We start from the raw sequence: 14,375 nt of genomic DNA, 5'->3' as shown, positions 1-14,375 counted from the left end.
TTGCTGTGCGCAAATTGGCTGCCGCGTTTCTTACATTACAACAGTGACTACACTTAAAAAGTACTTCATTGGCTGTAAAGTGCTTTGGGACATCCGGTGGTCGTGAAAGGCGCTATATAAATGTAAGTCTTTCTTTCTTTCTGAAGGGGAAGGTTTATGCACATTTTAATAAAAGGAAGTAACAATTGCCATATATATGGCTAGGAATGGAACTGTCCCATGTGAAGACAACCTTTGCTTACCAACGTGTACGGTTTTTACTTGTTTGGTGGCTGCATTCCAGCAGCACACCTTCTGTCCTGTGATATCCACATACACAAGGCAACCGTGCTTTTCTTCCCAAACTGGGCTCTCTCCAATTCTACTCTTGTCCTTCACGACACACTCGATCTTAATGGAAGCCATTGCCTGTGAAAAATATTTAAAAAGTCACTTAATAATCAGGCTCCTTTTCAGCCAGCACAGATACAATGGGCTGAATCATCTTCTTTGCACCAATCATCTTCTGTGATACTAGAAATGCAAGATTATACCTATCAAGAAAGGATGAACAGGCTGGGTCACTTTTCTCTTGAAAAGAGAAGGCTGAGGGGTGACCTAATAGAGGTCTTTAAAATTATGAAAGGTTTTGAAAGAATGGGTACAGAGAGAATGCTTCCATTTGTGGGGACGAGCACAACTAGAGGCCATCAATATAAGATAGTCGCCAAGAAATCCAATAGGGAATTCAGAAGAAACTTCTTTACCCAGAGAGCGATGAGAATGTGGAACTCGCTACCACAGGGAGTGGTTGAAGCGAGTAGTATAGATGCATTTTATGGGACGCTAGACAAGCATATGAAGGAGAAGGGAATTGAGAATTATGCTGATAGATTTAGATGAGGAAAGATGGGAGGAGGCTCGAGTGAAGAATAAACGCGGTCATGGACTGTTTGGGCCGAATGGCTTGTTTCTGTGTCGTATATCCCACGTAATGAAATGGAGGAATCTACGCTGTTAACGACTCCCGCCATATCGGGCGTGAGTTTAGCGACGGCGCTACAGCGTTGCGCCCCGATCTCCTGCGCCCGGAGATCGTGAAATCACCGGCGTGCTCATCGTCCCGTTAGCATCCCGGCCCCAAAATTCACTTCCGCCCCCTGCAGCAGCGCCGGTGAAAACACCGACAGCTGCAGGAGTCGTGCAGCGGCCGGCCACTACCGGGGCGATGGTTAAAGGCGAGGTGGCTGAGGTAGGTAAAAAAGAACGTGCATTTGTTGATACCGTTTTCTTAGCGGGTTCCTGCCGCGATCGTTCAGCCCGATGCTCTGCTTGAGTGTCGGGCTGATCGCACGGGTGCCCCGCTCCCTTGGTGGGCCAGGAAGGTGTGTTCTAAATTGCAGAGCCTGCACCAATCGCCCTTCCCTATAAGGAGCGGAGGGGCCCTTTGAAAGCGGCAGCGCTGCACGGCCCAGTGTGCAACACTGCCGAGGTGTCCACCGCACCTGCGTCCTGTAGCACTCCAAGAAGGAAGTGGAATGCTTGATTTAGTGCTCCCCTTCCTTCCTGGAGCACGAAAGACCTGGCGTTAAGTTTCCCGGCTTTCAAAAGTTACCGCTCCCAAACAGGGCGATAATGAATTTCTCCCTCTTAGGATTTGTTGAAGGAAGGTCGTGTCTGACTAACTTGATTGACACTTTTGAGGAGGTAGCAAGGAGGGTCGATGATGGTCGTGCATTTGATGTTGTCTACAAGGATTTTACCAAGGCCTTTGACAAGGTCCCACATGGCAGGTTGGTCAAAAAAGTAAAAACCCACAAGATCCAAGGGAAAGTGGCAAGCTGGATCCAAAATTGGCTCAGTGGTAGGAAGCTAACATCCAATGGGTGTTTTTGTGACAGGAAGGCTGTTTTCAGTGGGGTTCCACAAGGCTCAGTACTAGGTCCCTTGCTTTAGTGCTATATATCAATTAATTAGACGTCAATGTAGGGGGCTTGATAAAGAAGTATGTAGATGATGCAAAAATTGGCCATGTGATTGATAGTGAGGAAGAAAGCTGTGGACTGCAGGAAGATATCAAGTGACTGGTCAGGTGGGCAGAACAGTAGCAAATGGAATTCAATCCGGAGAAGTGTGAGATAATGCATTTGGGGAGGGTCAGCAAAGCAAGTGAATACACAATAAATGGTAGCTAAGAAATTTAGAGGAACAGAGGGACATTGGAGTGCATGTCCACAGATTTCTGAAGGTAGCAAGACTGGTATACTTTCTTTTATTCATCATGGCATAGAATATAAGAGCAGAAAGGTTATGCTTGAACTGTATAAAACACTAGTTAGGCCACAGCTAGAGTACTGGATGCAGTTCTGGTCACCGCATTACAGGAAAGATGTGATTGCACTAGAGAGGCTAGAGAGGAGATTTACGAGGATATTGCCAGGGCTGGAGAATTTTAGCTGTGAGGAAAGATTGGATAGGCTGGGGTTGTTTTCTTTGGAACAGAGAAGGCTGAGGAGAGATTTAATTGAAGTGTATACAATTATGAGGGGCCTAGATAGAGTGGATAGGAAGCTCCTTTAGCAGAGAGGTCAATAACCAGGGGGCATCGATTTAAAATAATTGGTAGGATGTTTAGAGGGGATTTGAGAGGAAATGTTTTCACCCAGAGGGTGGTGGGGGTCTGGAACACACTACCTGAAAGGATGGTAGAGGCAGACACCCTCACCACATTTAAAAAGTACTTGGATGTACACTTGAAGTGCCGTAACCTGCAGGGCTATGGACCAAGAGCTGGAAAGTGGGATTCAGCTGGATGGTTCTTTTTTGACCGGCGCGGACACGATGGGCCAAATGACCTCCTTCTGTGCCATAAATTTCAAAGATTTTATGATTTCTGAGTCCTGACCATTGATATCAGTCATAACATAGGTTAGTTCTATTATTTTCATGGATGCATCTACAGACTTATTCTTTTCTGTACATGTAAATATATATGTCGTTTATGATACGTCCCGAGACCATACTGTGTAGCCTTTTAAGCTTCTGACACCACGAGAAAGTTTGGCTTAGAAATTGGCCTCCTTAGTGCCTCCCGTTACCGCCTCCGGGGGGCGCTAACAGGACACTAATGACCAACCGATCGGGCGATGAGATGAACAACTCCCGCTAACTTCGGCAGGAAATTAGCACGCGGCGGGAGGGCGTTGCGCCTCGATCTCCTGCGCCCGGAAATTGTGACATCATTGCCTTGCGCATCGCCCCGGTAACACCCAGGACCCGAACTTGGGTTCCAGCCCCTGCAACAGCGCCAGGCAAAAACACCGGCAGCTGCAGGAGGTATGGATCGGGAGACCGGGTGCTTTGGGGTGAAGTTTAAAGGGGAGGTGGCCAAGATAAGTGGAAAAAATGTTGTACTTCTGTTTTTCACTTTTTGGGCGATTTTGTTTTGGCCGCGATCCATCCGCCCGGTACTCTGCTGCAGTGCCTGGGGCTGATCAACCTGGCACTCTGCTGCAGTGCATGGGGCTGATCAGCCTCGCACTCTGCTGCAGTGCATGGGGCTGATCAGCCTGGCACTCTGCTGCAGTGCATGGGGCTGATCAGCCTGGCACTCCGCTACAGTGCATGGGACTGATCAGCCTGGCACTCTGCTGCAGTGCATGGGGCTGATCAGCCTGGCACTCCGCTACAGTGCATGGGACTGATCAGCCTGGCACTCTGCTGCAGTGCATGGGGCTGATCAATCTGGCACTCTGCTGCAGTGCATGGGACTGATCAGCCCGGCACTCCGCTACAGTGCATGGGACTGATCAGCCCGGCACTCTGCTGCATTGCATGGGACTGATCAGCCTGGCACTCTGCTGCAGTGCATGGGACTGATCAGCCTGGCACTCTGCTGCAGTGCATGGGACTGATCAGCCTGGCACTCTGCTGCAGTGCATGGGACTGATCAGCCTGACACTCTGCTGCAGTGCATGGGACTGATCAGCCCGGCACTCTGCTGCAGTGCATGGGGCTGATCAACCTGGCACTCTGCTGCAGTGCATGGGGCTGATCAGCCTGGCACTCTGCTGCAGTGCATGGGACTGATCAGCCCGGCACGCTGCTGATCGGGCTGGATCGTGGCTGCCGTCGGGGACCAGCTCACTGTGCCCAATACAGAGCTGGCAGCAATGGGCCTTCCCTTTAAGGGAGGGAAGCAGCCTCGGAACACGACAGCACTGCACGGCCCATTGTACAGCGCTGCACCATGACCGTCCCGCCTGCGGCCTGTAGCGCTCCAGGATGGAAGTGGAAGGCTTGATTTAGCGCTCCACTTCCTTCCTGGAGCGCAAACACCTCATTTTTTTTCAGTTGAAAATCATTCGCGCCTGCCGCTAATTTTTTCAACTGTTAAAAGTTGATGCTCCAAACGGGGCGCTCCCGAATTTCTCCCCTTAAGTCTTTGTTATGTTGTGCTAATAATACTGAATGCAAAACCAAGAGTGGCGGTCATGGAGAAAGCCTTTTAGCTGAGCTTAAAAAGCACGACCATTGTAAGGAAGTGAGGGAAATCGAGCAGGTGCTGTCTTGCAGCTTGGGCTCAGTGACTGGAAGGTGTGAGTCTCCATGATGTTGTGGGCATCATTCATTATAAAACATGAACAACTAAGCCTCTGCTTTTAGAACCTTAACTCCTGGCACAGGGACAATGGTCTGTCCAGCAGTGTTACCCAACAATTGGCACCTGCAGTCAGAAACATCGAAACATAGAAACATAGAAAATAGGTGCAGGAGTAGGCCATTCGGCCCTTCGAGCCTGCACCGCCATTCAATGAGTTCATGGCTGAACATGCAACCTCAGTACCCCATTCCTGCTTTCTCGCCATACCCCTTGATCCCCCGAGTAGTAAGGACTATAGAAACACTATAGGAACTCGTGTTATTCAGGTGGGAGACATGGAGGAAAGCACAACCTCAAGATGTTACGAAAGCAGGCAAAGTGCTTTGAACCAACTGTTGTTGGGTCCACCACTCTCCGCGGTGAAGGTTTTACATTTGAAATATTATTAATATTATAAAATGGCCACTTTGCACGTCAAAACGTGAAATCAACTTTAGCATTTAAAAGAGAGAACTTGATTTTAGGAAATAAATAAATATAGTGATTAATAAATATAAAGGTCTAAGGTGCCAGCTGTGGCTCAGTGGGTAGCACTCTTGCCTCTGAGTTAGAGGTCGTGGGTTCAAGTCCCACTCCAGGGACTTTAGCACATAAATCTAGACTGACACTCCAGTGCAGTGCTGAGAGAGTGCCGCACTGTCGGAGGTGCCGTCATTTAGATGAGATGTTAAATTGAGGTTCCGGTCTGCTCTGGAGGGAAAGGTAGAATAGTAGTTTTGTTATTGGACAGCAATCCGGAGATGTATGTTCAAATCCCATCATGGCAATTTGTGAATCAGTACTGGCACTGGAGTCAATCACCGCAAATCCCAAACCAAATTCAAAGTTTTCAGGTCATAGCCTTACTGTTAATTAAACAAACCCCCGAGGCAGGCAGCTGAGCTCTCTGGGTTGCCCGAAAGGCTTACACTTGCAATGTGTTCAGCCCTGGAATCCAATCCCCATTGATATCGCAGAAGCTGATCCGAAATCCTGGAACTGTGAGTTGGATTTGGAGGCCAGCGTTTATACCAGAACAACTGCACGTTTGAAAGATTTTGTACATTCACAAATACCACAAAGTATTTTTCTTGACACCGCAATTCAAGCTGCAGACTTTCTGCGATGATGATGGAGGGGTGGAAGGGAAGGTGAAGGTTCATATCACAAATCACTGAAAGTTAACGTGCGGGTGCAGCAAGCAATTAAGATGTTCGCCTTTATTACAAGAGGATTTGAGTATAAGAGTAAAGACATCTTACTGCAATTATATAGGGCCCTGGTGAGACTACACCTGGAGTATTGTGCACTGTTTTGGTCTCCTTACCTAAGGAGGGATATACTTGCCATCGAAGGAGTGCAACGAACGTTCACCAGACTGATTCCTGGGATGGGGGGATTGCCCTATGAGGAGAGATTGCGTTGACAAGGCCTATATTCTCTAGCTTTTAGAAGAATGAGAGGTGATCTCTTTGAAGCATCCAACATTCTTACAGGGCTTGGCAGGGTTGATGCAGGGAGGATGTTTCCTCTGGCTGGGGAATCTAGAACCAAGGATCACAGTCTCAGAATAAGGGGTCGGTCATTTAGAACTGAGACGAGGAGAAATTTCTTCACTCAGAGGATGGTGAATCTTTGGAATTCCCTGCCCCAGAGGGCTGTGGAGTCTCAGTCTTTAAATATATTCAAGAAAGAGATCAATAGATTTTTGGATATGGGGATAGTGCAGGAAAGTGGAGTTGAGGTAGAAGATCAGCCATGATCTTATTGAATGGCAGAGCGGGCTCGAGGGACCAAATGGCCTATTCTTGCTCCTATTTCTTATGTTCTTATGTTGTAATAATGTGAAAAGGGCAGCTTTAACAAACAGAACAAAATGACATCCCTGATGGCAATCAGCACCAGTAGCAACCATTTACCTTTACCACTGATTCAACATAGCATGGCTAGCAAAGTTGGCAGAGAAAAAAATCTTTAAAATAAAATCTCCCACCTTGTAATAGACCCTTTACATTTGAACCCCTGCCCCACCCCATCCACGGCCTTAATAACACTGGATGTCAGTAATGGGCAATATGTCGGATGATGTATTCCCATCATTAATATATAATTTTGAGTACCATCAAGATAAAACAATACAGTGCTCTGGTCAGACTGAGTGAGTACTGTGTCCAGATGTGGTCACCAAGAAATAAGGGAAATGGTAGAGAGAATAACCACAAGGCTGACCCCTAGTTTCAAAGGTCTGAGTCATGAGGATAAGACAGAAGAAACCTACAATTTTCAGTCTGGAAATGAGATGAAGACATCTTATAGAGGTATATAGGATAAGGGAATACGATCATACACACAATGACAGACAGGTAAAGACACTCTGGCCCATTGCGATACCTTGTGTATTACAACATATACCCTCTACCCCACCTGAAACCATGTGATCTCCTGGGAGAGGTGAAAAACCAGATAAAAAAACCCAGGCCAATTTGGGGGGGGGAAACTGGTAAATTCCTGTCCGACCCATCTAGGCAATCGAAACTAGTCCAGGTGATCAATCTGAATGGAAAAGGTTAATCCGGAATACTATTTTGAATTCAACTGTGGGAAAAGCATAAGGAGGTAGCGGTTCAAGCTAGGAAAAGACCAATTTAGGACTGATATCAGAAGGTCCTTCTTCACTCAAAGAGTGATCTATGAGACAAAAACTTTGGGATCTTTTGAGAAACAATCAGATGCTACAGTGGGGTTGGAGGCTGTAGCGTCTTTTTGGATTATGATAGGCCAAATAGCACTCCTCGTGTGTCAGCTGTGGCTCAGTGGGTAGCACCCTCGTCTCTGAGAAGATTGTGGGTTCAAGTCCCACTCCAGGTACTTAAGCTTATAAATCTAGGCTGAAACTCGAGTGCAGTGCTGAGAGAGTGCTGCACTGTCAGAGGTGCTGTCTTTCGGATGAGCCATTAAACCAAGGCCCTGTCTGTCCTCTCAGGTGGATGTAAAAGATCCTCTGGCACTATTTCGAAGAAGAACATTGGAGTTATCCCTGGAGTCCTGGCCAATATTTATCCCTCAATCAGCATCACTAAAAACAGATTATCTGGTCATTATCACATTGCTGTTCGTGGGAGCTTGCTGTGTGCAAATTGGCTGCCTTGTTTCCCACATGACAACAGTGACTACACTCCAAAAGTAATTAATTGGCTGTAAAGTGCTTTGAGATGTCCGGTGGTCATGAAAGGTGCTATATAAATACAAGTCTTTCTTTTTTCCTTATCTGTATGTATCTTATGATCAGAGTGCCCAACAGCATCTTGAATGACTCCAGAATGCTGGCCTTTATTGCCCTACTCAGGGAAGTCATTCCTGGTATTTGTCAATCAACCCGGTTCCCTTCTCTCTGAAAGAAAGGGAAGTATTCACAGTTCATTTCATAGGGAAAACAGCTGCTATAGAATGAGTGATCTGAAAACAGATTAAACTGCCTCTACTCATCATCATAGGCAGTCCCTCGGAATCGAGGAAGACTTGCTTCCACTCCTGAAGCGAGTTCTTTGGTGGCTGAACAGTTCAATACGAGAGCCACAGACTGTCACAGGTGGGGCAGAGAGTCACCGAGGGAAGGGGGTAGGTGGGACTGTATTGCCGCACGCTCCTTCCGCTGCCTGCGCTTGACCTCTGCATGCTCTCGGCGTTGAGACTCGAAATGCTCAATGCCCTCCCGGATGCACTTCCTCCACTTAGGGTGGTCTTTGGCCAGGGATTCCCAGGTGTCAGTGGTGATGTCATACTTTATCAGGGAGGCTTTGAGGGTGTCCTTGTAACATTTTCGCTGCCCCTTTGGCTCGTTTGAGAGTCTCGTGTCTGGCATGCGAACTATGTGGCCTGCCCAGCGAAGCTGATCGAGTGTGGTCAGTGCTTCAATGCTGGGGATGTTAGCCTGGACGAGGATACGGATGTTGGTGCGCCTGTCCTCCCAGGGGATTTGTAGGATCTTGCGGAGACATCGTTGGTAATATATCTCCAGCGACTTGAGGTGTCTTCTGTATATCGTCCATGCCTCTGAGCCATACAGGAGGCGGCTATTACTACAGCGCTGTAGACCATGAGCTTGATGGTAGATTTGAGGGCCTGGCCTTCAAACACTCTTTTCCTCAGGCGGCCGAAGGCTGCACTGGTGCACTGGAGGCAGTGTTGAATCTCCACATCAATGTTTGTTCTTGTTGATAAGAGGCTCCCGAGGTATGGGAAATGGTCCACGTTGTCGAGTGCTGCGCCATGGATCTTGATGACTGGGGGGCAGTGCTGTGCGGTGAGGTCAGGCTGGTGAATGACCTTTGTTTTACAGATGTTTAGCGTAAGGCCCGTGCTTTCATATCCTTCAGTAACAACATTGACTATATCCTGGAGTTCAGTCTCAGAATGTGCGCAGAAGCAGGCGTCGTCCGCGTACTGTAGCTCAACGACAGAGGTTAGGGTGATCTTGGACCTGGCCTGGAGGCAGCTTGGTTAAACAGCTTCTCACTGGTTATGTAGTTTAATTCCACTCCAGCGGGGAGCTTGTTGGCAGCGAGGAAGATTGAGAAGAGGGTTGGGGTGATGACGCAGCCCTGTTTGACCCTGGTCCGGACGTCGATTGGGTCTGTAATGGATCCGTTGGTAAGGATCACAGCCTGCATGTCATCGTGGAGCAGGCGAAGGATGTTGACAAACTTTTGGGGGCATCCGAAACAGAGGAGGATGCTCCATAGACCCTCGCCTTTGTAAGGTCGAAAAAGGCCATGAATAAGGGCTGGTGCTGCTCCCTGCATTTTTCCTGCAGCTGTTGCGCTGCAAAAATCATGTCCATTGTGCCCCGCAGGGGACGAAATCCACACTGTGACTCCAGGAGGAGCTCCTCGGCCACAGGGAGAAGGCGGTTGAGGAGAACTCTAGCGACAACTTTCCCAGTGGCTGATTCCCCTGTAGTTGCCGCAGTCGGACTTGTCCCCCTTTTTTAAAGATGGTCACGATCACTGCATCTCTGAGATCTCCTGGCACGTTCTCCTTTCTCAGATGAGAGAGATGAGGTCATGTATCCGCGCCAACAGCGCCTCTCCGCCATTTCACACCTCAGCAGGGAATCCATCCACTCCGTAGCTTTCTTATTCTTGAGCTGTTTCATGGCTTTTCCTACCTTGTGCAACGGTGGGGTTTCACTGAGGTGGTGGCGGGTCGCATGCTGCGGGATGGAGTTGAGAACACTCACAAACACTCACAAACAAATACATCGTCATCATCATCGGCAGTCCCTCGAACGAGGATGACTTGCTTTCACATGAGTTCACAGATGTTTCAATGAAGGGCCCGATATTCTAGTCCTGAACTCCAATTGAAGGAGTGGAAGATGCCTGTGCGTGGATTTTTTTAACATGTGGTGACCATTGCACATCAGCCACCACACGGGCTTGACAGAGCTAGGCTTTTATCCAGTAGCAAAGAATAACCAGGACAACTGGAAACCTGCTCTGCTGCACGGACCTAGTGCGCTCACATATCGCAGTGTGGGCTGGCCCGTGCTGCCCCTGGGCCCTCGGCTCTTCTGGGCCCCATACCCTCATTCACCGCACCTCTGCCATGATCTCTCACCGCACCTCCGCCACAATCTCTTGCCATATCTCAGCCATGACCTCTCTCCGCTCCTCCGCCACAATCTCTTGCCATATCTCAGCCATGACCTCTCTCCGCTCCTCCGCCACAATCTCTTGCCATATCTCTGCCATGATCTCTCGCCGCTCCTCTGCCACGAAAACATTCGCTGCACCTCCGCCACGATCTCTCACCACACCGCCGCATCAAACATTCGCCGAACCTCCGCCACGAACACTCGCCGAATCTCAGCCACGATCTCTCATCGCCCCTCCGCCTCAATCACTCGCCGTACCTCCGCCATGATCCCGCACCGCTCCTCCGCCTCAATCACTCGCCGTACCTCCGCCATGATCCCGCACCGCTCCTCCGCCTCAATCACTCGCCGTACGTTCGCCACAATCTCTCGCCGCTCATCCGCCCCGACCTTCCCGCTGTTCCGCTGTTCCAAGGCTTCACCAATGTTCCTGCCCACGCTCCAAACGGCGACCTGGGTTTTGATGACATACACACACAGTGGCAAAGAGGCCGTCCTGAGAGCTTGGACCTGGCCCCGAATCTTCCTTGGAGCCCAGGCCACCAATGCGGAACTCCCTTTTCAAGAGATGGGGGCTGCCTTCAACCTCCCTTGTTCGATACACTCAGAGATTTGCTTTCAAGTCCATTGGGCAATTTTACTGTTGTTTAGTTGTGACCCCAGCCAGAGAATAGACACTGCCTCAGCCCACCAGTATCCACACAGTAACATTACAAGGGAAACACATGGGGAAACATGCCCCTGAACATTTACAGAAGGGGAGGAAAGAAAACCGAAAAGATAATGGTAAGTACCTGGTGGCTGTACGTTTCCTCCGCTGCTTTAGATCGATGTGAACAGATTTCAGTTGAAAAAACAAACCCATGAAGAGGTTGGTCAATCATTAATGGGAATATTTTGTTACGTTTATCCCTGTCAGCACTTTAGATTATCTTTTAGACATAGGTGACTTGGCCTGATTCTATGTCTGTCTGTGCTGGATCTCCCTAAATCTCACAGCACATTTATTGTCCAACTGGAACTGAAAAGACTTTTCTTATAAATGTAATTTTACACATTATCCCATGTTTGGAGCTTGAATTGTCTGGAATTCCCTCCCAACCTCTCCGCCTCTCTCTCCTCCTTTAAAACGCTCCTTAAAACCTACCTCTTCAACTGCCCTCATATCTCCTTCTGTGGCTCGGTGCCAAATGTTATTTACTAACGCTCCTGTGAAGCGCCACTGGGACGTTTTGCTACGTTAAAGGCGCTATGTAAATGCAAGTTATAGTTGTTGACCACATGACTCTGGAGTGCAAGCACACTATGACCGGTTGTCCCAGTAACGCTCCAGGTAACCAGTGAGTACCACACGGGATTGACTATTTCCTCCAACCTGAACTGACACTTGTGATTTTAGTTATTCGCCCCGAGACTCCATTCCCAGTGTGGAATCAGACCCGACGGCAGTTAACTGATCAGATAATCCCACAACATGGAGCTTACCATGCCTGATTTGAAGTATTTGCAATTTCTGGTCATTAAAAGGAATAGGGCATGCTGATCTTCCACCCTTCCCAGTCTTGCAATTTCGGAGCTGTCGTACATTCATAAGAAATAAGAAATAGGAGCAGGAGTAGACCATTTGACCCCTCGAGCCTGCTCCGCCACTTAATAAGATCATGGCTGATCCGATCATGGACTCAGCTCCACTTCCCTGCCCGCTCCCCATAATCCTTTATTCCCTCGTCCTTCAAAAATCTGTCTATCTCCGCCTTAAATATATTCAATGACGCAGCCTCCACAACTCTGCAAAGAATTCCACAGATTTACAAACCTCCGTTTTAAATGGGCGGCTTCTTATTCTAAGACTATGTCCCCTAGTTTTAGTTTCCCCTGTGAGTCGAAATATCCTCTCTGCATCCACCTTGTCAAGCGCCCTCATTATCTTATATGTTTTGATAAGATCATCTCTCATTCTTTTGAACTCCAATGTGTTTAGGCCCAACCTACTTAACCTATTCCTCATCTCTGGTATCAACTTAGTGAACCTTCTCTGAACTGCCTCCACTGCAAGTATATCCTTCCTTAAATACGGAGACCAAAACTGTACGCAGTGCTCTAGGTGTGGCCTCACCAATACCCTGAAAAGTTGTAGCAGGACTTCTATGTTTTTATACTTTATCCCAAATGTAATAAAGGCCAACATTCCAATTGCCTTCCTGATTACTTGCTGTACCTGCATACTAGCTTTTTGTGTTTCATGCACAAGGACCCCCACGTCCCTCTGTACTGCAGCACTTTGCAATTTTTCTCCATTTAAATTATAATTTGCTTTTCTATTATTTCTGCCAAAGTGGATAACCTCACACTTTCCCACATTATACTCCATCTGCCAAATTTTTGCCCACTCACTTAGTCTGTCTATGTCCCTCTGCAGATGTTTTGTCTTCTCCTCACAATTAGTTTTCCCACCCATTTTTGCGGGGGATTTTAGTTTGAGCAGACTATCTTTTTATTGGTGTCCTGATTGTTTGGAGGAGGTGGGGCACTTGTAGACATCCATGGTGACATTGGATTGTGCCTAATAAATTACTGGTCTAATACTCACTGAGAAGGCAGTAACCTGGCTAAAATAATTTACTGAACCAAATATGGACAATCCTCCAACATCAAGCCATCCAGTCTACAGCTGTTGATATATTATATCTCCATGATCACAACACAGTATGTGCACTTTAGCAAGCAACTTTTTATCTTATCTTTATTTGCACATGTGCTTAGGGTTTAGTATTTGACTTTTTGTACATTTTCTCGTTTGAGGCCTCCCTATGAATTGGATTTGGTTTGAAACCAGCACAGGCTTTAAAAACAGGAGTTAATAGATCTCAAATGTATGAGGACACAAAAAATCTGCAAAAGGACATAGACAGGCTAAGTGAGTGGGCAAAAATTTGGCAGATAGAGAATAATGTTGGAAAATGTGAGGTCATGCACTTTGGCAGAAAAAAATTAAAGAGCAAGTTATTATTTAAATGGAGAAAGATTGCAAAGTGCCGCAGTACAGTGGGACCTCGGGGTACTTGTGCATGAAACTCAAAAGGATAGTATGCAGGTACAGCAAGTGATCAGGAAGGCCGAAGGTATCTTGGCCTTTATTGCATAGGAGATGGAGTATAAAAGCAGGGAAGTCTTGCTACAGCTATACAGGGTATTGGTGAGGCCACACCTGGAATACTGCGTGCAGTTTTGGTTTCCATATTTACGAAAGGATATACTTGCTTTGGAGGTAGTTCAGAGAAGGTTCACTAGGTTGATTCCGGGGATGAGGGGGTTGACTTATGAAGAAAGTTGAGTAGGTTGGGCCTCTATTCATTGGAATTCAGAAGAATGAGAGATGATCTTATCGAAACATATAAGATTATGAGGGGGCTTGACAGGGTGGATACAGAGAGAATGTTTCTACTGATGGGGGAGACTAGAACTAGAGGGCATGATCTTAGAGTAAGGGGCCGCCCATTTAAAACTGAGATGAGGAGAAATTTCTTCTCTCAGAGGGTTGTAAATCTGTGGAATTTGCTGTCTCAGAGAGCTGTGGAAGCTGGGACGTTGAATAAATTTAAGACAGAAATAGACAGTTTCTTAAATGATAAGGGAATAAGGGATTATGGGGAGCGGGCAGGAAAGTGGACCTGAGTCCGTGATCGGATCGGCCATGATCTTATTGAATGGCAGAGCAGGCTCGAGGGGCCGTATGGCCTACTCCTGTTCCTATTTCTTATGTTCTTATGTTCTAAATGGGTATTAGGCACACACAAGACCTTGACTCGGTGACAGCTGGTGGATCACTTGCTGCCACCCTCACCTCTGAGTGGGTTCTAACACCCCTCCAGAGACGAGCACAAAAATCTAGGCTGATGCTCCAGAGCAGTACTGAGGGAGCGCTGCACTGCTGGAAGTGCTGTCTTTCAGATGAGACGTTAAACCAAGGTCCAATTTGCTCTCTCAGGTGAACGTAAAAGGTCCCACGGCACTATTTCGAAGAAGAGCAGGGGAGTTATCCCCGGTGTCCTGGCCAATATTTATCCCTCAACCAACTTAACACAAACAGATTATCTG

The 14,375-nt window shown here is 47.6% G+C and overlaps 1 protein-coding gene across 1 annotated transcript in view; it reads right to left on the bottom strand.

Annotated features, from left to right (window-relative positions):
• LOC139274896 (regucalcin-like) overlaps positions 1–11,089 on the bottom strand; it is a 36,297-nt gene extending 25,208 nt beyond the window's left edge. Inside the window, exons 1-2 of the mRNA XM_070891621.1 lie at positions 11,072–11,089; positions 243–408 (exon numbers count right to left, since the gene is read on the bottom strand). Of these exons, the coding sequence (XP_070747722.1) occupies positions 243–405 (163 nt within the window). The 5' untranslated portion in view covers positions 406–408; positions 11,072–11,089. The remainder of the gene's footprint in view (positions 1–242; positions 409–11,071) is intronic.
• Positions 11,090–14,375: the final 3,286 nt, after the last annotated feature.

This window comes from Pristiophorus japonicus, chromosome 10, assembly GCF_044704955.1.
Source record: "Pristiophorus japonicus isolate sPriJap1 chromosome 10, sPriJap1.hap1, whole genome shotgun sequence".
Lineage (NCBI taxonomy): Eukaryota > Metazoa > Chordata > Chondrichthyes > Pristiophoridae > Pristiophorus > Pristiophorus japonicus.
The sequence above is the reverse complement of the archived record's forward strand: the minus strand, read 5'-3'. Positions and strand labels throughout refer to the sequence as shown.